Source organism: Stegostoma tigrinum, chromosome 24 (genome assembly GCF_030684315.1).
Source record: "Stegostoma tigrinum isolate sSteTig4 chromosome 24, sSteTig4.hap1, whole genome shotgun sequence".
Classification (NCBI taxonomy): domain Eukaryota; kingdom Metazoa; phylum Chordata; class Chondrichthyes; order Orectolobiformes; family Stegostomatidae; genus Stegostoma; species Stegostoma tigrinum.
This window is the reverse complement of record NC_081377.1, coordinates 33,104,468-33,128,572: the sequence shown is the minus strand read 5'-3', so window position 1 is coordinate 33,128,572 and position 24,105 is coordinate 33,104,468. Positions and strand designations below refer to the sequence as shown.

At 42.4% G+C, this 24,105-nt stretch overlaps 1 protein-coding gene across 1 annotated transcript in view; it reads left to right on the top strand.

The window, feature by feature from the left end:
• Positions 1 to 1,453: 1,453 nt before the first annotated feature.
• The window catches only part of LOC125464945 (sodium/hydrogen exchanger 1), a 53,725-nt gene continuing 31,073 nt past the window's right edge, over positions 1,454 to 24,105 (top strand). The window contains exons 1-6 of the mRNA XM_048557901.2: positions 1,454 to 1,756; positions 16,428 to 16,888; positions 17,194 to 17,444; positions 18,281 to 18,498; positions 21,236 to 21,432; positions 22,722 to 22,811. Of these exons, the coding sequence (XP_048413858.1) occupies positions 1,486 to 1,756; positions 16,428 to 16,888; positions 17,194 to 17,444; positions 18,281 to 18,498; positions 21,236 to 21,432; positions 22,722 to 22,811 (1,488 nt within the window). The 5' untranslated portion in view covers positions 1,454 to 1,485. The remainder of the gene's footprint in view (positions 1,757 to 16,427; positions 16,889 to 17,193; positions 17,445 to 18,280; positions 18,499 to 21,235; positions 21,433 to 22,721; positions 22,812 to 24,105) is intronic.

Genomic DNA, 24,105 nt, shown 5'->3' with positions numbered 1-24,105 from the left:
TTCATGACAAGAGGAATTGAGTATAGGAGCAAAGAGGTCCTTCTGCAGCTGTACAGGGTCCTGGTGAGACTGCACCTGGAGTATTGTGTGCAGTTTTGGTCTCCAAATTTGAGGAAGGACATTCTTGCTATTGAGGGAGTGCAGCGTAGGTTCACGAGGTCAATTCCCGGAATGGCGGGACTATCATATGTTGAAAGATTGGAGCGACTGGGCTTGTATACACTTGAGTTTAGAAGGATGAGCGGGGATCTGATTGAGACGTATAAGATTATTAAGGGATTGGACACTCTGGAGGCAGGAAGCATGCTTCCGCTGATGGGTGAGTCCAGAACCAGAGGACACAGTTTAAAAATAAGGGGTAGGCCATTTAGAACAGAGTTGAGGAAAAACCTCTTCACCCAGAGAGTGGTGGATATATGGAATGCTCTGCCCCAGAAGGCAGTGGAGGTCAACTCTCTGGATAATTTCGAGAAAGAGATGGATAGAGCTCTTAAAGATAGTGGAATCAAGGGTTATGGGGATAAGGCAGGAACAGGATACTGATTGTGGATGTGTGGTGATAGTGACAATGGGAACTGCAGATGCTGGAGAATCCAAGATAATGAAATGTGAGGCTGGATGAACACAGCAGGCCAAGCAGCATCTCAGGAGCACAAAAGCTGACGTTTTGGGCCTAGACCTCTGATGAAGGGTCTAGGCCCAAAACGTCAGCTTTTGTGCTCCTGAGATGCTGCTGGGCCTGCTGTGTTCATCCAGCTCCACACTTTGTTTTCTTGGATTCTCCAGCATCTGCAGTTCCCATTATCTCTGGGTCTGTAAGTGGATGTTACCTGGAAAGATTGAATAGCCTGGGGCTTTTCTCCTTGGAACAGAGGGGCTGATCAGAGATTTGACTGAAATGTATAAAATTGTGATGGACCGTGGTAGAGGAGACATAAATTGCCTGTTTACCTTAGCAGGGAGGTCAGTGACTAGGGGGCGTAGGTTTAAGTGATTTGCAGCAACATTATGGGAGAGATGAGGGAAAACGTTTTGGGGCAGAATCCGGTATGCATTTTTTAATGCCTGAAAGGGTCATCGAGGCAAGAATGTTCAACGGATTTTGAAAGTTTATGGATATAGACCTCAAGTGCTGTAACTTGCAGGGCTTCTGTTTGAATTTTAGTAGGTGAGATCGGGCTGGGTCACAAAATCTGAGGCAAAATCTGTTAACGGCTCCATGACTGAGTTAGAACAGCCATTGCTTTCACTGAGTCGCCGCAACAGTTTTCAAGCACTGAAATATGGTTATAGTTGGGGGGGGCGGAGGGAAACAAAAAATTGGGAAGGATTGCTCCAACCCGACAACAAAGTGCTCGCTGGTTCCTTCGCTGTGGTCGGATTGTTCAGTCCTCCGGGGCTGTAGGTGGCGCTGCAGCTGGCAGTTGGCGGACTGCTGCTGGATTCAGTTGTCGGTTCTGCTCCCTAGCGTTAGTCACAGTTGGGATGCTGCTTATGGCGGCTCCCATCTGGGTGCAGATGTGTACCCGGCTTTCCCTTGTGTGGCTGCTGCTCGTCTCCTTGGTTCTGTTGAACCTGTGTTCAGGAACACCGGCTTCGGCCCCGGAAACTGAGGCGAATGAGTCCGAAAGCTCGAGAACTCATCACAGTAACAAGAGCAGCAAGGCCTTCCCGGTGGTGACCGTCGACTTCGGTCATGTCAGGTCCCCGTTCGTTGTGGCGCTGTGGATCCTGTTGGCCTCCGTCCTGAAACTAGGTGGGTGACTGGGACAGGTATGTCCTGGCGACATACGGACGCAGGTCGATCCTTTTTCTCTCTCTCTCTCTCTCTTTTACTACCACGACCTGTCTTTCCCCCCGCCCCCGAAACCCAGAATTTTACAGCGTCGGTGTCCATTCGGCCCGTCATCTGAGTGCCGGCTCTGGCCCATTCCTTGGATCTGCACATTTTGTCCCCTTCCCCTCAAAGGTACAGTCTCAGGACCAGAAACTGATCATTTATAGAGTAAGGTGAAGATAAATCACTTCATTCAAACGGTAGGGTCAGCATTTGGAAGTCTGTGACCCGGTATGTTGAAGAGCCTTCATTTTGAATACATTTGCATCCAGCATAAACCTTTTTTTGGTTTTGAGGAAGTCGAAAGATATGGGGAGCAGGTGAGAAAGTGGACTTTGAAACCCAAGATTAGCAAGTGTTGATTTGAATTGTGGAAAACGATCATTATGCCATATGGTCTACTATTCTTATATGCTTGTACGTGAATCTCTACTATTAGGGATTCTCATTAAACTTCACCCACATCATCAATGGCTTGTGTGTTATTTCTGGACACAGTGTTAAATTCCAGAAGATCACCCCTAGCCATCTCTTTGAATGTGAATATTCAATTTTGGAATGTTGCTGTTGTGAAAATAGGGAGCAATAGAATATCTGGTCACATCCATCCAGCCTCAAAGAAGTGCATAACTTCCTCACAGAAGTGGTGGAAAGTATGACAGCAGATTTAGGAGGATGGCCCACCAAGAACACTGCCAGTCGTTTGGCCAGTACTGCTGTAGAGGCCTGAGGTTGGATTAGAGAAATGACTGAAAGAATTGGAGATTACAGATATTGGCAGCATTTACACTGGCAGAACTCCTTTGGGTGCATTCGTCCCATGTGCCTGCTCCCCTCAGCATGTAGTGTATTTCTGCATATGTGGATGTGGCATTTATCTTCAGTGAGCAGGATTAATGAGTGGAAACCAGCTTAGTGTCCTGTGTTTTGAGTTGGCTGCACCTTGTTCTAACAATCTTATTAAACTATCCAGAATTAGGAATTGCTCCTTAGATTTCTTTCATTTAACAACAGTTTTATTTTGCAGTTTCACAAAAAAATGTATAAAGTTTGCACATTTTATCATGGAGTAATTCAAATTTGTCATTGAATGAAGTGCAATAGAGTTGACATTCTTCTATAGTGTATTTAAGAAGCCAAACTATAGTTAGAATTCTAAGTTATAATTCCTGTTTTATGCCAGACATCCTTCTGGAATGTATAGCATGTGTTGCAGAGCTGCTTGACAAAAACTAAACGTTCTTTACAAAGGCATATTTCAGAAGCACATGAGCACTGGTTTCCTCCTACTGCAGATGCCCTGAGGCCAGGATACAGTGGCAGAGACATTTTGTGTATGAAGAAATTGATAGGATGATTCCCTCGCATCACAACCTTCCTCCAATCACCTTAAAACTATGCTCCCTTGTAATAGTCATTTCCGCCCTGGGAAAAAGTCTCTGGCTATTCGCTCTATCAATGCCTGTCATCATCCTGTACTCCTCTATCAAGTCACTTCTCATTCTTCTTTCGCTCCAGTGAGAAAAGTCCTAGCTCTCTCAACCTTTTCTTATAAGACCTGCCCTCCAGTCTAGGTAGCATCCTGATAAATCTCCTCTGCACCCTCTCTAAAGCTTCCACATCCTTCCTATAATGAGGGAACCAGAACTGAAAACAAAATCCCAACTGTAGTCTAACCGGGCTTTCATAGAACAACCATTGAAGCATAACCTCATGGCTGTCAAACTCAACTCCCCTGCTAATGAAAGCCAACACACCCATATGCTTTCTTAACAACCCTGTCATCTTGGGTACCAACTTTGAGGGATCTATGGTCGTGGACCCCAAGATCCCTCTGTTCCTCCACACTGCCAAGAATCCTGTCATTAACCCTGTATTCTGCATACAGATTCAACTTTCCAAAATGAATCACTTTGCACTTTCAACTAGTTCTTCAAAGATGTTATGTGTACACCAATACATGGGTGGATCTGTGACCAGAGATGTTATATTGCTTAAAATTTACATGATTGACAGGTAGCACACAGCATGGTCCAACTGAATGAAGCATTCTGTGGCAACATAGTCAGATCTATCATCATATTTATCTAGAGAATGAGAATGCACAATGTTCACATGGACATTTTATGCAAATCTCTCAAGGAGGATAAACTTACTCAATGCCACTTCTTCCTGATGGTCACCTTTATGTGTTGATACACTTATCTGTTCGTAGGCCATCGGAACACAAACACCAAATACTATTGAAATTCTGTCTGTGCCAGTGAAGGTTGTGAAGGATGCGTCTGGCTATGTTGCCGAAGATTGTTCCATCCAATTTGACTCTGCTGTACCACATGTCTTCATGGAACAGTTTGTATGTAACATATCTTTGACCGAAAGATCATCTGGCAGTGGTTTGGATGAACATTGCTGTGCAGCAATGGCTTATGGGACGGTCACGCTGTCTAGTGCAACACTGAGAGCACTTCAGCAATCTCTATATGTTGAATGAGATAGTAGGAACTGCAGATACTAGAGAATCTGAAATAACAAATGTAGAGCTGGATGGACACAGCAGGCCAAGCAGCATCAGAGGAGCAGGAAAGCTGATGTTTTGGGCCTGGACCCTTCTTCAGAAATTAGGATCTAGGCCCGAAACATCAGCTCCTGCTCCTCTGATGCTGCTCGGCCTGCTATGTTTATCCAGCTGTACACCTTGTTTTCTCACTATATGGTGAATGTTTGGATTATCAAGATTGAGCTGCTGACTCATGTGGCTTTTGTTTTATATCTCTGGTACATAGTAACACTCTTTGTTATGCTGTGAATAATTCCTGGATCTGTGGGGCCAGAGTTTGGCAGATTTGTTCAGGTGCACGCAAACACATCTCATTTGCAGATGTAAAAGGGCTAATTTGTCTTTTTGGTGGAGCTCTGGCATTTTGTAGCATTATTCAGGATGTTTGCTTTTTGTTTTCATTTGTCTAAAGTGCTGCAAATGGCTGTATTTGCTTCTTATCAGCAGCAATCAAAGGTGTGGTACCTATCCTTCCTTATAGTTCCTGAGGGAGTTGTGTGACTTTTATTGCACAGACAATAGAGGAAAGAGTTCTTATCCCGCAGCAACTAACAAGGAACTGATTTACTTTCATATGCCAGAAAATGCAGAAAATATATGGGCCCAAGCAAATGAAAAAAGATACAAGCTTCAACGTGAGATGATTTGTTGGAGCCAGTCTATATTTTCATTTACTCACAGCGATCATAAATTCCATGTTCTTTCTCATCTAAGCCTGATCAAATGGCAAAGCAGACTTGACGTGCATATGGCCTAATTCTTCTCCTATATCTTATGATCTTATAATATTACACAGTCCCCAGTCTTATTGCTATTCCCACAACATTCATTTGTTCTTAGTCAGGTGTGGTTTATAGGAGTGATACTATTGGAAAAGTCACTGATGGAGTAATCTGTTTGTACGTCTCGCATTCTTTCTCTGTTCCTGTCCCCAGTGCTCTGGTACACTAGGCAGTCTCACTGGTCTAAGTCCAACGTATCACATTTTCATTGACTTGAGTCCTCGAGCATTTTCTGCTGAGCTTTCATGATGTGTTTCATGAAGGATGCCTTTTTTTGTGATTCTAAATGGAGTGTGTGTGAAGGAGCTGGTTGCATTTTGTCTAATTCTAAGCTTTAATATAATTAGTAGCTTGGAGCTAAAGACAGACGTAAGATTGTGTGTTTTGTGAGAAGCAGAGTTGGTTGTAGGGTGGGACTGCAGAAAACCAGTAGATTTTCCACACCACATGTTTGGAGTATTTGAAGCAGCCTTAAGTACATCTTATTTTCATGTGAGGAATGAAAACATTCCGTGATGGCAGAGTTTGAAATTTTTGCTGATCTTGGATATCAATAAGCACTGTTTATAAGATTTTCAATGAACTTGGACTGTACCTACTTGTTAACAAACAAAACCATATACTGGCATATACGGTAATGAACGAAAGGGTGTTGAACAGGATCGCTGGCCATTGCACTGGCCAATCTGCTGAAACTTTAATGCTTGACGAGTGTTGTCACCATCGGCTGCCTATTGACACACAGCTGTGAATGACAGTCCATTGACAAATGCATAGTTATGGATGCAAAGAACTTTAGTTTAATTCTTGATTATTATTACATTCATTTGATAGGGATTTTACCAACAGGTTTGGTTAAGGTGGGAATATTTTTCAATTGAGATTTTATGAGCAATTTCACTGAGAAGCCTTTAAAGAAGGCTCTGAAATGGAAACCAGGAGGATACAGCATAGAGATAAAATATTGTTTTGGCAGAATGATTAGGTTGAAATTACTTGCTACAGAAACAAATAAAACAGTGAAGCTGTCCCGTGAATTCTGTGCCTGATAACATGGACTCTGCGGTCCTGAAGACAGCCCAAGTAGAAATATCTTGCACTATTGTCACATCTCAATTAATTCTTGCTATTAGTGCTGGTGGAGAGGGTATGATTGGGAAGATGAACAAAGACTTGTAATTTTAGAGTGCATTTCATCATCTGTTGACATTGTAATTCTTCAAATTTATTGCTTTTAAAATGTAATGTAGGGAATAGCAACAATCATTGGCAGCAAGCTCCAAAAAACACAGTAAGAGCATCCACTTTAGATGTTAATTGATGTATAACATTTGGCTAAGGCATCAATAAGAACTTAGAGTGTTCTGCAGTCTACTTGAGTGACCAACATTGGCAAACCTGTCAGCTTTCCTCCAAAACACTGCATCTGTGACCTTTCTCCTGTTCAGAGCGGTGCAGTCTGAATAAATCATTTGGTTGAAGTGTATACATCCGACCATGAACAGTTTCTACAGGAAGACTGAAATAGAGTCATAGAGTCCCTACTGTGTGGGAACAGGCCATTCATCCCAAAAAGTACACACTGCAACCCCCCCCCCCCCCCCCAATTCTCTTATCCCTGCATTTCCTATATCTAACCACCCAACCTAAGCATCCCTTGACACTGTGGGCAATTTAGCATGGCCAATCCACCTACCCTGCACATCTTTGGACTGTGAGAGGAAACTGGAGCGCCTGGAGGAAATCCACACAAACATGGAGAGTATGTGCAAACTCCACACAGATGATCACCCTAGGGTGGAATTGAACCTGGGTGTCTGGTGCTGTGAGGCATCAGGGCTGACCACTGGGCCACCGTGCCACTAAATAAGATATTTTCTGAAGTTCTGAGGCACTGAAATAAGCTATAATGTTAGTTCAGTTAATTACATAAGGATGAATGGGTTCCAAAACTGGAGCTTTCACTTGCAGGGTCAGTAGAAGCACTATGGATTGGCCTCAATTCTGCTAAATATGGAGATAGTCTCCAGCTTTGTATCCACCTGTCTTTGAACAATACAGCCCCTGCAGCTCTAAGATGGAAGAAAATATAGAATAGAATTTCCTTTATCGTCACGTACTCATGTACTGAATTACAGGGACTCAGAAAAAGGTTTCAGGTGTTGCCTCTCAAGGCGCATCTTAGATACAAAATACCTTGGTTCAAATCTTACATACAAACAGAGGAATAAAAACGAAGTTGCATTATCTTACAGTGATATATAGTACAAGTTAGAAATAAGACATAGTTAAAAGGATAAATCGTGCAGTCAGATAAACAAATTACAGATAAACATCACATTGTAGTAGCTCAGTGCAGAAGCTTCCACATATGGTCTGACCAGTCTTTCAAGCCACTGATTGCCACGCCAGACCCTAGTCCAACATCTGTGCCCCCTCTGCTCCGGCTGTCAGCCACCCTGGGCCTCCAGCCCCGCTCCACCCCGGCTCTGAGATGCTCCAAGGTAAGTTCTCTTCACAGAGAGAAAAAATAGAGAGGAAGAAAAGGGGGGGAAAAAGGGGCAGATTGACAGCCTGCGCTGTGGAGTCCAGACGCTGCCTGCTCCATTGCCATCTTGTTTATGAAGTTCTGCTCATCAAAGGCAATGAGTGTGATGATAATTCAGAAATTGGATTTCATCCCCTGCCCCCGAGTCTTAATTAACTATATCTTAACTGCCATAACTATATCCTTGGAAGTAAACAATTCAGTCATATAATTCCATGTTCCCCACTTATTTATCTTGTGTGTGAATTGAACAATATCTGCTCTCTCAGGAGCCATTTCACTTCAAAGGTATATTCTATTGTCTTGAACATAAAACTTTTAAAAATGCGTTTTTGAGAGGCAATTGGTGCTGGGAAGTCTACATTTATTGCCCAATCCCTATTTTGCTTTGAGAAGATGATGGTGACCCTGTGGTGGGAGTCTGCAACTCACTGCTTAAACGGATTATTAAAGCAGAAACCCTCATAACACTTGAAATATACTTGAATATGCCCTTAAAGTGCTGTATCTAGCATGGGTGTGGAGCAAGAGTTGAAAGTGAGATTAAGCTGGGATACTGTTTGTCAGCCAGTGCAGCAAAAAGTTATAATAGGAATGACCACCTTCCATGCTAATAATTCTTGAACTGCTGCCATCTTCATCATGAAGATGCTCGTTTCTTCTGTGGAAAGAATTATGACAACTAAGCAACAACTTGTGTATGTCTGAATTGAGTACTGTGTGAATAGTGCTGATCGTGATCCCATACATCACCTGCCATTTTCACTCTGTATGTTGGACATGAAGAGTTTGGGAGATATTATCAAGAATGCCTTGATGAGCTGTGGCAACATATTTAGATCATCGACACCACAGTTGCAGTGTATCGATCACGTTGATGTGATATGAGTGCAATTATTTATCCTGTGTGATGTTGAGCTCTTGAGTGTTGTTTAAGCTGCGCCAAACCAAGTGTCGTTAGGATTTCATCACACTCCCAACTTATGTCTTGTCAGTAGTGTAATGACATGGTCATGACTGGTAATCCAGAAATCCAGACTAAAACTGTTGGCACAAGTTCAAATTCCACCAAGGCAGCTGGTAAATTTTAAACTAAATGAATAAATTTGTAATAGAAAGCCCGTCTTGCTAACAATATTATCAATTATCATCAAAAACTCATCCAGTTCTCTAGAAGGGGCACTGGATTCAAATTGTTACTCTGCTTTCCCTCCACAGATGTTGCCAGACCCGCAGTTTCTTCAGCAACTTCTGTTTTTTTTTCAGACTTTCAGCAATCATGCATTTTATTTCCCTCATGCCCTTGTCTTGTCTGGCATATATACGACTCCACATCCATGGTGTTGACTCTTAACGCTCCTCTGCATTGGCTTAACAGGCCACCCAATGGAAGTACAATTAGGGATGCACAGCTTTCCCAGCAATTTCCACAAACAAAAATAAGAAATAAGGGTGTGAAGCTGAATGAGCACAGCAGACCAAGCAGCGTCAGAGGAGCAAGAAAGCTTGACGTTTCGGGTCGGGACCCTTCTTCAGAAATTTCTGAAGAAGGATCCCGACCCGAAACATCAAGCTTTCCTGCTCCTCTGATGCTGCTTGGCTTGCTGTGTTCATCCAGCTTCACACCGTGTTATCTCAGATTCTCCAGCATCAGCAGTTCCTACTATGTTTCTAAGAAATAAGGGTGCTGTTTTCACTTAAGTAGGAATAATTTCTTACTGAAGTGTCTCATGTTATAAGCCCTGTGCATCTGGAGCACCAAGACAGTCAGCATCTCTGGCACTAGAATATTCTTTGCTTGAATGATTAAGAATGTAACAAACAATGACCAGTTTTGCACAATCAGACAAGATTTGTGGGTGCTGACTCAGTGGTGATGATGAAATACAAAAATGTGGATAAACCTCAACATTCATTTTTTAAAAACAAACAAGCTATTCAGACAGTTGACTGTTGAAACTTGATGCTTAGTCCAATAAACATTAGTTACCAACAGGCTACTCGTAGAGTCATAGAGCTGTACAGCATGAAAACAGACCCTTTGGTCCAACTTGTCCACGCTGACCAGATACCCTAAATTAAACTCGTCCCATTTGGCAGCATTTGGCCTGTACCCCTGTAAACCGTTCATATTCATACATCCACCCAGATGCCTTTTAAACATTGTAATTGTACCAGCCTCCACCACTTCCTCTGGCAGTTCATTCCGTCCATGCACCACCCTGTGTGTGAAAAAGTTGCCCCCCACTTAAGTCCTTTTTAAATCTTTTTCCCCCTCACCTCTGGTTTTGGACCCCCCACCCCAGGGAAAAGACCTTATCCATGCTGTTCATGATTTGGTAAAACCCTATGTGGTTACTCCTTGGCCTCCAATGCTCCAGGGAAAATAGCCCCAGCCTGTTCACCCTCTCCCTATAGCTCAAACCCTTCAGCCCTGGCAACATGCATGCAAAGTTTTTCTGAGCCCTTTCAAGTTTCACAACATCCTCCCTGTAACAGGGAATTCAGCGCAGTATTCCAAAAATGACCTAACCAATGTCCTGTATAGCTGCAACATGATCTCCGAACTCCTTTACTCAATGCACTGACCAATAAAGGCAAGCATACTAAACACCCTCTTCACTATCCTGTCTATCCGGGACTCCACTTTTAAGGAACTGTGAACTTGCACTCCAAGGTCTTTTTGTTTGGCAAGAGTCCCCAGGACCATGCCATTAAATGTATAGGTCCTGCCCTGATTTGACCTTCCAAAATGCAGCACCTCATATTTATCTAAATTAACTCTATCTGCCACTCCTCGACCCATAATGGCTAACTTTGTGTTAATATTTACCTTCAACGAAAACAGAATCCTAATTAATTTCCTGTTCCTACATTCTTTAATTCCCAGTATCTTCTACCACCAATCTGAGATGCTGTTTGCGTGATTTCTGTTCAGTCAGTAATTCTAATTGTACAAAAGTTACTTTTGCTCTCTATCTTTGATCATGTATCTACACTTATTCATTTCAAACCTTTTAATAATTTGAAACAGTCTGATTCAAACTACCATGTTCCACGCTTTCAGAATTTTACTAATTTATTCAAATAACCCTGTCATTCCAATGATAAGATTCCCAATTCAAATTTGTTAGTGTATTTGTATTTCCTCATCCATTGCAAAATCTGATTGGATTTGGGCTGGACTGCATTGCCTCAATATCCTTCCTTTTCTGTAAATACCAAGATTGCACAGTCCTTGAGCTGTGGCTTTATGACCGCAAGAAATTACAGAGAGCCTGTTACCCAAATTAGCCTCCCATCCATTGAATCCATCTATTTTCCCCACTGCATCAAGAAAGCAATCAACATAATCAAGGACTCCACCCACCCCAATTAAACTCTCTTCCATCTTCTTCCATTGGGCAGAAGATATGAAGTTTGGAACACATGTATGAACAGTTTCAAAAACAGCTTCCTCCCTGCTGTTATCGGTGGAGGAGAAGAAATTGGGTACAGGGGATGGCCTTTTTACAGGAAGGTGGGTGAGAGGAGGAGTAGTCTAGGTAGTTGTGGGAATCGGTAGGCTTAAAATGGATATTGGTTTCCAGGTGGATGCCAGAGATGGAAACAGAGGTCCAGCAAGGAGAGAGAGGTATCAGAGATGGTCCAGGTGAACTTAAGGTTGAGGTGGAAGGTGTCAGTGAAGTGGATGAACTGTTCGAGCTCCTCGTGGGAGCACGAGGTGGCGCCAAAACCAGTGTAACAGAGGAAGAGGTGGGGGATAGGGCCAGTGCAGCTTTGGAAGAGGGAATAACAACTTCTCTTGATCCTCCCCCATTCCTACAGACAAAGGATGTGGCCATGAATACCCACATGGGCCCAAGCTATGCCTGCCTCTTTGTAGGATAGATTGTAGATTGTTGTATTTATCCTTTTAATTCCAAATTAAATGCTAATATGGACTCCACACATATATGATACGAATGATAGTGTAAGATAGGGGTTCAGGATAAAAGTTGGCACAACATTGTGGGCCGAAGGGCCTGCACTGTGCTGTACAGTTCTACGTTCTATGTTTTATGCTCTCTTCTCTTTTTTGAACAAGGGAATGACATTTGCCACTCTGATCTTCTGGTACTACACGCTTGGACAGTGAGAATGCAAAGATCATTGCGAAAGGCCCTGCGGTCTCTTCCCTCACTTCCCATAGAATCCTTGGATAAATCCCATCAGGCTTGGGGGACAAATCTGTTTTCAAGTTCCTCAAAATTTCTCGTACATCTACCATACTAACATCCACCTCCTCTAGCTTACCAGCCTGTTTCACACTGTTAAGCTATTATGATTCAGCGTAATGCAGCTTAATGGACAACTTGTTATAATTTTGAATGATTGGTAGTAAGCTCCACCTGGAGTAGGCATCAATTCTGCTGCATTTCATGGACAGTGTCAAAGTGGCTTTCAGCATTTTCTTTGCCCTGCCCAGTATGGTGGCCATTTGTGAAAACATGATCAAATGGGACAGATGGGTTTTCAGCTACCAGGATTTTATATCGAGTCTATTCCAGTTGATGTTGCAGGAGTTCTCTTCAAATGTTTGTGAAGGTGGTTTGAAAAACTGGAATTAAGAATGAATCGACCACAAATCCCTCAAACCTGCTCCACTAATCAGTAAATTCATGGCTAATCTGAATATTCCACATTCCTGCCTATGCCCCAAAACATTTCATTCCTATTCTTATCAAAAATCTACCCATCTCTGCCTTAAAGAAGATTCAAGGAATCTATCTCCACTACCTTTTCAGGAAGGGAGTTCTGAAGTTGTTCTCCCATTGATTCTGGAAGATGTGACAGAGACATTGTGGAAGTACGCTAGCATTCTTAATGCACAGTTTAGATCTCACTGCAGTGCCATACAGTAGGGTGATGACAGCAACTCTTCTCTAAACTGGGATGTTTTTTGATTTGTGAAGATCTTGACTGTCAAATATTCACCACCTAAGTTTTAAGAAGGCTGAGCTGGTGTAGCTGATTCAACATTGAATCGCATTATCAATGATAGCTTTGAAGAGAGGTAGCTGCACAGGTCATAAAGTGCTCCACATATTCCAAGCTGTTTATTAAACATTTCATGAAAAATACATAAGCTTGGTATGGGGCATAATTAGGCACATTTTGGAATATCCATTGATCTGCCATTTATTCAATAGGGCCATTGGTTGTAATAAAAACAGAAAACTTGGGGGGACTCGGTAGATCTCCGAGTATCTATAGAGAAAGAAGCAGAATTAACATTTTGGGTTGACATCTCTTGTGCATGTTTCCAGTGTTGTCAGTTTTTATTTTCAGTTTTCAGCGTTTGCAGTATTTTGTGTTTGTTGTTACTGTTGCTTCTCATTGGTGTGTTAGTCAGATATAATTGGTGTTAGATGATTAGGATAAGAAAAACACATTGTCTTAAAGTTCAAAACAATTTGTTCGCATTACTTATTAACAAATACAAGCTGATACAGTTTAGTGATGTCTATAAAAGTACCTGAAGGACAGTGAATTTTTCGTTAGCACATGACTTCAACGAGGTGGTTGTCATTGAGCCAAAGAAATATTTTCATCCTGCATTTTATCAACCTGACTGCCTGATTAGTGTTTCTCCAAACATAATTACGATTACTATTAACAAGATTTTGAAAAAATGGGGAAGGACGTGACCTGGTTAATCTGCAAAGTATCTGATTGTAAGTTGCGATACATTTGCTAATGGTGAGTTCAATGCTGCATTGAAAGCATGGCTTGTATAGTGTGGCATTTGTAAAAAAAAACATTGTGATTTATGAAATGATGCATAAAATTTTATCTGTTATCACAAACTGACATAGTGACTTGGGTGGTTTATGCACAGCTCTGAGGATGCAGTTTGGGGTATGTGAAATCCCAAATTACTATCTCTTCTGCAAGCTGGTCCTCTACTAGAGAAGGTACTGTAGTTAGTTTGAATTTTTTCTTTGCATTTGAATGCTTTGCACTCATGATATTTTTGCAAGGCTGAAGTCTCAAAGAAAATATGTAGACTATTATTGTCTAAGAATTCAATTCAGGAGATTTAGTATGCTGTAGAGAGTCCTGAGGAATGGAAAAGTCCAGCTAATATCACAGGGTACAGTAGGAAGACAATAATTATATGTAGCAATCAAACTGCTTAAGATTCAGTCTGTTAATTGGAATTACTTAAAAATCTTGGACTTTGAGCAGATTATAGAAGAGAGCAAGGCAGCTGTACCTCCAGATGTTTATGCTTTATGGTGATGGTTCTGAGGATCTCAATGTATCAGCCAAGCTCTGTGTGATAGTTGTCTGAAGGATGATGACATGCATGAAAGTAAACATATCCACAGAAGATTTATTCCGTGGGTACTTGGCTGATTTATGTTTGCCATTAAATTTAATGTAAATTAGGAGACTAAAAATGGGAGTTAGAAAGTTGGAGAGAATTTTGGGTTTATTGTGAGGTTCCAGCTGTGATTTGCCAGCTTTGTTGTATTTGTGGATATGTAGTCAAATGTCTTTACAGTTGTGTTTATAGACGACAATGTGGCTAGTAGGTAGGGGTCTTGAGGATTGATTATGTCATACAGGCATCAGTGGACTGCTCCGTGTGCAGTCATGGAGGTCTACACATGGAAGCGGACCCTTTGGTCAAATTCGTCTATGCTGACCAGATACCCTAAATTAATCTAGTCCCATTTGCCAGCATTAGGCCCATGTCCCTCTAAATCCCTCCTTTTTGAAAATTCATCCAAATGCCTTTTAAATGTTGTAATTTTACCAGCCTCCATCACTTCGTCTGGCAGCTCATTCATACATGCACCACCCTCTGCGCGAAATGTTGCCCCTTAGGTCCCTTTTAAATCTTTCCCCTTTCACCTAAACCTATGTCCTCTAATTTTTGACTGCTCTACCCTAGGGAAAAGCTCTTGACTGTTCATCCTATCCATGCACTTCATGATTTTATAAACTTCGATAGGTTAACCTCTCAGCCTCCGATGCTCCAGAGAAAATTGCCCCAGCCTATTCAGCCTCTCCCTGTAGCTCATGCCCTCCAACCCTGGCAACTATCTTGTAAATCTATTCTAAGCCCTTTAAAGTTTCACAATGTCTTTCCTATAGCAGGGAGACCAGAATTGAACACAGTATTCCAAAAGTGGTTTAACCAATGGCCTGTACAGTTGCAACATGACCTGTCAACTCCTGTACTCAATGCACTGACCAAAAATGGCGAGCGTACCAAATGCTTTCTTCATTACCCTGTCTACCAGCAACTTCACTTTCAAGGGACTGTGAACTTGCTCTCTAAGGTCCCTTTGTTTAGCAACACTCCTCAGGACCTTACCTTTATATATAAATCCTTTCCTGATTTGCCCTATCAAAATGTAACACCTCACATTTATCTAGATTAAACTCCATCTGCCACTCCTCGAACCATCTGACCAAAGCCCCCTTGTACTCTGAGGTAACCTTTTGCTGTCCATTACACCACCAATTTTGGTGCCATCTGCAAAGTTACTTACCATACATCCTATATTCACATCCAAATCATTTATATAAATGACAAAAAGCAGTAGACCCAACATTGATCCCTGAAGCACACCACTGGTCACAGGCTTCCTGTCCGAAAAGCAACCCTCCACCTCTACTACCACCATCTGTCTCCTACCTTCTAGCCAATTTTGTACCCAAATAGCTAATTCTTCTTGGATGCAGTGCGATCACTTTTTGCTAACCAGTCTACTATTGTGATACCTTGTTGAACACCCACTGCTCTGCCTTCATCAATCTTTTTGTTACTTTTTCAAAATACTTAATCAAGTTCTCGAGACTTCATTTCCCACGCACAAAGCCATGTTGACTATCCGTGATTAGTTCTTGCCTTTCCAAATACCTGTAAATTCTTTCCCTCGGAATTCCTTCGAACAACTTACCCATCACTGACGCCCGGCTGTCTGATCTACAGTTCCCTGGCTTTTCCTTACCACCTTTCTTAAATGACAGCACCACATTAGCCAACCTTTCTGGGATGTATTTGAGCTACTTTGGCACGTATTCAAACGTATGTTTCAATTGTCATGAAAACCGTAACTCTGTAGAATGACACTTTTCGGAGTATTTGAGTGAATTCTACCATTTCTACTGTCTGATCCTTTTTTTGCACAGTTCTTTTGTCATCCTTTACCACCGGGCGTCTGTGTCTCTTTTACCATTTGCCTTGTCTTTTGAAATGTTATCACATTTTGATTGAACATTTATTTTATGACATTGTTACAATTGGCAACGTTTCTGTAATAGTCATTAGATCTGAATTCATCATTATCAGTACCTCTAGCACATCATCTTATCACAAGTACTTTTCACATTCAGATAACAATCCTTTTTTCCACTACTCTTTCTGTGGACCTTACTCGCTAATGCCATTAAACTTTCTGTTCCTTCCAGTCCCACTCTGCTTGTCTTTACATCTCCATGGAGTTGTATGTTACACTATATAAATGCAGCTTGCTGAGTTAAAGGTAGGTTTAACATTTTGATGAATTTCTGTTCCCAGTCTATTGCACGCTGTCTCTTTTTATATTGCATCCTATATTTGTTGTGCCCCATCTGGTGTTGTCAATGTGTTATTATCTGGAATAGCTTAGCAGTTGCCTGATGATTGTTTTATATTTTTAGGTTTTCACTTCCTCCCAAAGCTATCTACAATTGTCCCAGAGAGCTGCCTGCTGGTGTGTGTGGGTCTGATAGTGGGTGGCCTGCTAAAGGCTGTGGGAGAAAATCCACCCATTTTGAAAGCGGATGTATTCTTTTTTTATCTCCTTCCACCCATCATACTGGATGCTGGCTACTTCTTACCAATTCGACCTTTCAGTGAGAACCTGGGAACCATCCTAAGCTTTGCTGTGCTTGGGACTCTGTGGAATGCTGCCTTTGTTGGGTTACTGCTGTATGCGGTGTGCCAGATCCAAGGCTCTGGACTGCAACACATCACCCTACTGCCTAATCTGCTGTTTGGCAGCATCATCTCTGCTGTGGATCCCGTGGCTGTGCTAGCTGTATTTGAAGAGATTCATATCAATGAATTGTTGCACATTCTGGTGTTCGGAGAGTCTCTGCTCAATGATGCAGTTACTGTGGTGAGTGTAATAATTTTTGTCTGCCACTTAATTTCAATAATTTGTTTCACACGCTTTTCTTACAGCAGATTTTCTCTTATACTGTGCCCAACCCAACACTCCTCATGTGTCCAAGGCCCTCTGCCCTCACACCACCCCAAGCGTACCCTGCTCTCCCAGCACTTGTCCTTTCACCCTGAGTCCCCAGTCCTGAATGTAGTTCTCTCACCACCTGGTCCAAACATTGAAGAAGCAGCTAAAGCAGTTCCTGCATTAAGGTAAATGTTTGTTTCTTGTGACTGCACATCTGCTTGATAATTTTGCAGGTGCTGTATCACCTCCTTGAGGAATTTGCCAATGATGTGGAAGTTGGCGCCAAGGATATTATCCTGGGAATCCTGTCCTTCTTCGTGGTGGCTCTTGGAGGCGTCTTTGTTGGGATTTTCTATGGACTCGTCGCTGCCTTCACTTCTCGCTTTACATCACGTATTCGTGTTATCGAACCTCTCTTCGTTTTCCTCTACAGCTACATGGCTTACTTATGTTCGGAGATCTTCCATCTCTCAGGAATCATGGCGTAAGTGTCCTCAAAGTTATTAAGTAGTCAGTGTTGCTTTACTGTGTGAGAAACAAGCTGTTTGAATTTTCTGCATTTGCTTGTGTGTTTGGTTCCTGTGTCTAAAGTACTCAGTGATTTTTGATGGGAATGTGCACTTACTGTTGGTAGTAGGACTGTTGCAGCAAAGCACAGATTAGTAAGCAGACAATTCCTGTTGAAGGCAGGGCAGGCTGTTGTTTTTCATTTATTCTTGAGATGAGTGTGTGCTGGTAAGGCTTTTCTTAACTGTCCTTGAGAGGATTGTGCTGAGCCACCTCGGCATCAACAGTGTTTTCTTTTGTAGCAATGTGATACAACTTTGTGGCCTACTAGGACATCTCAGAGTTTAAAAGTCAACCATATTACTGTGACTCTGGAATAGTGAGAGGGTGTCTTTGGGTGGATGGGAACAGGCTAATGTTTTGTGTTTGGTTTCCTGGGGGATATTGTGCATTGCTTCCTGCAAGGGAGTTTGGAATGGAAAATGGGCCAATTGTTGAAAGGAGGATTGTATGCTGGCGGTAGCACAGACACATGGACGCACTGTTCTAGGGATGTGGATGTGACATTTTGAAGGGGAACATTGTTGAGAGAGGAAGGGCAGATGGATGTGTGTGTTTGAAGGCAGATGGGCAAACTGTTTTTAGCAGGTTGAGAGACAGGCAGTTCTGAGGTTGTTGGTTGGTTCTGGAGGATTAAAAAGACACTATTCCTTTGGGTGCATGGGATGGACTTTTTTTTTCTCATGGCATTATATATTTCTTAATGTTTCAGAGTTTCAGTAATTAAGTTGTTTGTTGGTTTATGTTTTTCAGGCTCATTGCCTGTGGAGTGATCATGCGTCCTTATGTGGAGGCAAACATCTCTCATAAGTCTCACACCACTATTAAGTATTTCCTAAAGATGTGGAGCAGTGTGAGTGAGACACTCATCTTTATCTTCTTGGGTGTTTCCACACTTGCTGGTGAGCACCAATGGAATTGGATTTTCATAAGCTGCACGCTGATGTTCTGCTTGATTGGCCGAGTCCTAGGTAAGACCTAAAAGGTACTGCACACTTGAGTGACAATGCTTGGCTATTTGGTACAGTTGGTGCAGCTTCACCTCTGATCCACTCCATTGCTTTCTCTCCCTGACACCCTGGTGCTTCTTATTAAGGCCTTTGGGTTATTAGGGAAAGCAAACACACACAGATCATACTAACTGACTGTCAGGAATAGAAGAATTCACATTTAAATCTGAAGCATGAGCTGTCAGGGTTAGTTTTTTATTGCTTGCCATAGAGTTTACTTGAGGTGCTAAATCTGAAGTGGGGTTGTGGGTTTTGATAAGATGGTAGAGGGAGAATTGCTGTTTCCATATTTGAACCTTAATGCTCTGAGCAAATAGAAACTGAACTGATAAAATGAAGCAATCAATCAAAGGAATGATCATTGAGTTGCAAGACAATAGAACATAACAATTGTATCTGATCTGAGAAATTGAGTACAGGAAGTGAGATTGTTATGACATTGATAAAACGTAGAGCTGGAGGAACACAGCAGGCCACACAGCATTTGAGGAGCAAGAAAGTCAAGATTTTGGGTCTGGACCCTTCATCAGGACTATGGGCGGGGGGGAGGTTGGGAAAGGGAGCTCAGAAATAAATAGAGGGAGGGAAGTGGGGCTGGGATAAGGTAGGTTGGTTGGTGATAGGTAGATGCAGGCAGGGGCTTGTAGAAATTGGTCAGTGGGAATGGTGGAGCAGATAGTTGAAAAGGAAGACAAGTAGGTTGTGTCAAGTCAAGGAGGTGGGGACGAGAGCCAGTGCCGGTCATGCGATGAGTCTGGGGATAAGGAGATTTTGAAGCTGGTGAATTCTATGTTGAGGCCATTAGGCTGTATGCTTCCAGGGTGGAATATGAGGTGTTCTTCCACCAGTTCACGTGTGGCCTCATTTTGACAGTGGAGGAGGCCCAGGATTGACAAGTCTCCAAGGGAGTGGGAGGGGGAGTTAAAGGTGGTGTTGATGGGTGCCTGCAGATGCTCCGCGAATTGGTCGTCAAGCCTGTGCGTGATCTCTCAATTGTGGGGGACACCATATCTGGAGCAATGGATGCAGTAGATCGGGTTAGAAGATGTACAGGTGAATCCCTGCTGGATTTGGAATGATTGTTTGTGGCCATGGACAGAGAGGAAAGGTGAAGTGACAGGTGTAGCACTTAGTGTGGTTGCAGAGAAAGGTGCCAGGTGTGGTGGAAAGTTGGTGGGGAGTGTGGAGCTGTCAAGGGAGTTGTGGAGTGAGTGGTCCATATGGATAGCAGATAGGGGTGACCAAGAAAGTGTCTTTATGGTGGTGGGGTCTGATTGTAGGTGGTGAAAATGGTGGAGGATGATGTGTTGGATTTGGGGGTTGGAGGGTGTTATGTGAGGACCAGGGGGATTCTATCCTTTTTGATTTTGGGGGGAAGGAGTTTTGAGGGTAGGAGGGCAGGAAACGTAGGAGATGTCGTTGAGGGCATTATGAATCACAGGAGAGGGGAAATTATGGTGCCTGAAATAGGAGGACATCTGGAATGTCTGGAAGTGGAACACTTCATCCCAGGAGCAGATGTGATGGAGGCAGAGGAATTTGGAGTACAGGACAGCATTTTTACGAGCGGGTGGGTAAAAGGAGACATAGTGAGGTAGATGTGGGAGTGAGTGGGTTTGAAGTGGAAGTCGGTGCTAAGTTGATTGCCAGAGTTGGAGACGGAGAGGTCTAGGAAGCGGAGGGAGGTGTCAGAGCTGGTCAGGGTGAAAGGAGTTGAGTTGGTGAAGTGATGAACTGTTCAGGCTCATTGTGGGAGCTCAAAACAGCACCAATACAGTCATCAGTGGAGCAGAGGAAGAGGTGAGGGATGGTGCCAGTGTAACAGTAGAAGAGGGACAGTTCCATATATCCTACGAAGAGGCAAACATAGCTCGGACCTATGCAGGTGCCCATAAGCCTCCCCTTTGGCTTCTAGAAAGTGGGAGTTGTCAAAAGAAAAATTTGTTGAGGGTGAGGACTATTCTGCTGAGCAAATGAGGGGGACTGGTTGGGTGAGAGAGGAAGAAACTGAGGGTTTTTAGGCCCACCCCATGAGGGATAGAGGTGTATAGAAACTGAATGTCTGTGGTGAAGATGAGGTGTTGGGGCCCGGGGAATTGAAAGTCTTGGAAATGGTGGAGGGTGTGGGTTGTGTCACAAATGTAGGTGGAGAGTTCCCGGATGAGAGGGGAATGAACAGAGTCAAGGTAGGAGGAGATGAGTTCAGTGGGGAAGGAGCAGGCACAGACAATGCGTCAACCGGGCCAGTCGGGTTAATGGGATTTCATGTAGGACATTGTTCCATGGACTAGCAGATACTGTTATACCTCGGCCTTGCAACAGCTGTTGATAATAAGCCCAGTCTCGTTACTGTTGGCCTTTATAATCACTATATCAGTGAAGAAGTAATTCAACAATAAAATATTTTTGTTGTTTTTTGCAAAGGTGCTTGGAGTCACAGTATCATCTGCTGCGGACTCACTCTGTCCGTCTCTCTTTTCTTCCTGTCCCCCCTCAGTGTGCATGCGTCCTCTCCAGATTATGCAAATATGTGTCAGACGTCCAAATCCACAAAGTGTAGTTTCTAATAAAAGTGCTACAACTGAACCACAATTCACAACCTGCAAATTTATTTTCAAAAACAATCCCAAAGAGGGCAGACAGTAGTCAAGATCTTGAACTGTGATTCTGTGCCTCTAACTCTGCTGTTTTCTTTCAGGTGTCCTGGGTCTCACTTTAATACTAAACAGATTTCGCATTGTGAAACTCACCCCCAAGGACCAGTTTATAATTTCTTATGGGGGACTGCGAGGAGCCATCGCCTTTTCACTTGGATACCTGTTACATGACTCTTTCCCTCGAACTTTGTTCCTCACTGCCATTATCACAGTTATATTCTTCACTGTCTTTGTTCAGGTTTGTTTACTTTTGAATTTTTTGTGTAGCTTATATGTTTACATGTATACACTAGGACTTTTCTCTCCCTGTATGCTGAAATTTGTATGTCGTATCCGTGCACATGGTGGAGCATGTAGCTATTTCTGTGTGCATGTTGGAGTGTGCATATTTATGTGAACATACTGAGGCTTAAACATTTCTTGTGTTTGAAGGGTGGGTCTTGCACATTGGCACACACAAGGTCATGTATGTTTCTGTGTATGCGTGCTGTGGCTTGGTGGACCAGGAGCATTTCAGATCTGTTGCTCTTTCTCTGTTTTGGAGATTTGAGCTGATCAGCAGCAATTTGCATAAGAAAGCATGCTGAGGCACATTTCGAGCGCAGTTAGCCCCAAGTACAGATGGCCAGAACCTTAGTTGAATTGTTTGGGCACACTGTAAACAAATAGGCACAAAAAGTTGGAGAACTTTAAGGAAGACTTTCCAAAGCTTGGGACTGAGGCAAATGAGGGCATTGGTGGAGAAACACAAATCAGGAGCATGCAAGGAGGCGGAAGTAGCATGCAGGAGAAGTCAGTAGGGTCACAGTCATAGAGTCATACAGCACTGAAAACAGACCCTTTGGCCCAACCAGTTCATGCCAACCATAATCCCAAACTAAACTAGTCCCACGTGCCTGCATTTGGCACATATTCCTCCAAACCTTTCCAATTCATGTACTAATCCAAATGTCTGTTAAACATTGTAATTGTACCCACATCCACCATTTCCTCTGCAAGTTCATTTGACACATGAACCGCTTTCTGTAAAAAAAGATTGCCTCCATGTCTTTTTAAAATCTTTCTCCTCTCACTTTAAAATATGTCCCCTCGTCTGGAAATTCCCCCCTCGGGGAAAAGACAGCTGTCATTCACCATATCTATACTCCTTGTGATTTTATCAACCTCACCCCTCAATCTGCTACGCTCCAGTGAAAAAAGTCCCAATCCATCCAACCTCTCCTTATAACTCAAACCCGTCATATAACTGAAACTCATGTTTTTTATTTAAATCTTCCTCTTGCACTGATGTTTGGGTTGGTATTTAAATTAAACTGTTCCTGTAGAATATTTTGGGATATTTTCAGTGTTGAAGATCTTCACTAAATGGTAGTAGTTGTAATTGAAAGCACCAATAGTGAGTTTAAAATGCCAACAGAAAATCAACCAGAATGAATGATTGTAAACCGTTGGTTTAAGTGGAGTTTTGGTTGACTGCAGATGAAAGTTATTTGTGCACAGTGCCAACTAAATCTGTCTCTTTGGTAGGGGATGACTATTCGACCATTGGTAGAATTGCTCGCTGTGAAGAAGAAGCAAGATTCCAAACGTTCCATCAACGAGGAAATCCACACACAGGTATGGAGTGCTATCATTGCAGCACTCTAGGCTCATTGTTGGGCCATTTTGAATGTCTGTTGTCTGTGCTCCTATCTCATCCTGTGTCATGGTATAGAGGTGTAATGTATGATCCCAAGGTCCAGTGACCCTTCCTCAGAACAGTTCTGAGGAAGGGACAGCAGATCTGAAATGTTAACTCTGATATTTTCTTCACAGATGCTGCCAGATATGTTTAAGCAATTTTCTTATTCCAGGAATTCATCTATTGACCTTAATTATACTCCTTCAAATGCAAATATATTTCCTTCGATACAGAAACTAAAACTTTACGCAATCGTATTCATGCAAAAAATGGCAAAACCAGTTAACAATGGAGCTCCTCTGTAGAATTAAACCATGTCCTCTTAATTTGAAAAATATGCAATTACATGATAGTCTGCTTAAATGATATGGGTATTTTAAGAAGAAAGGCAAACAGGAAAAATCCCTGACAGGTCAAGGATGCAAACTCAAAAGGATGGTAAGTGGGAAGACTTTCAAGATCCAGTCAATTTCCTGCTGTCAGCAATGCTGACAGTTGTAGAATCGATGGACCCTTCAAATCAGACTTCAGGTCCGGTAGAAAGTTTTTAGAGTTTTTATGGAAGTAATAGTTCACCTTTCAGAGTTTCAGAGAAAGTTGAAGATATGATTTCTGGAACTTTCTCGGGTTTCTAAAAGATACTTTATTGCTAGAGATAGCTAAATGGCTCTCCTGCTGCAAGGTTTCTGAGCAAGGATGACTCAACTTGAAACGTTAACAGTGATGACTCTTCACAGATGCTGCCAGACCTACTGAGCTTTTCTAGCAATTTCTGCTTCTGATTTATAGCATCCACAGTCCTTTTCATCTTTCTTTTTGCTGCCAGCTTCTTGGAGGCTTTTTGTTTCTTCACTAACACACTCAGGTGTGAACTGAAACAGTGGCTGTTTCTAGCTTAAGTACAGGGCCTCATCTCTTGAAGCCAAGTCTGTTAATCAATGCAAGCCATAAAATCCATCTTTTCTCTATCTTAAACTTTTACATTACTTCTACAAGATCAGTTTTCTCTTTGCAAAGTGAAGGTGAACTACAACAATGCAGTATTTGAGTCTTCAGTTCCAAAGAATCATATGGTAAACCATTAGCCACCCAGAAGTTGCGCAAATCCTCCCATCCCTTGCAGCTTCCTTCACCTTGTTATTTTTAAGAACTATGTACTCCTAACATGACTCCACCCTTGAGAAAAAAATACCATTTTCAAATCTGTCTCATTGTGGTGAAATATATATA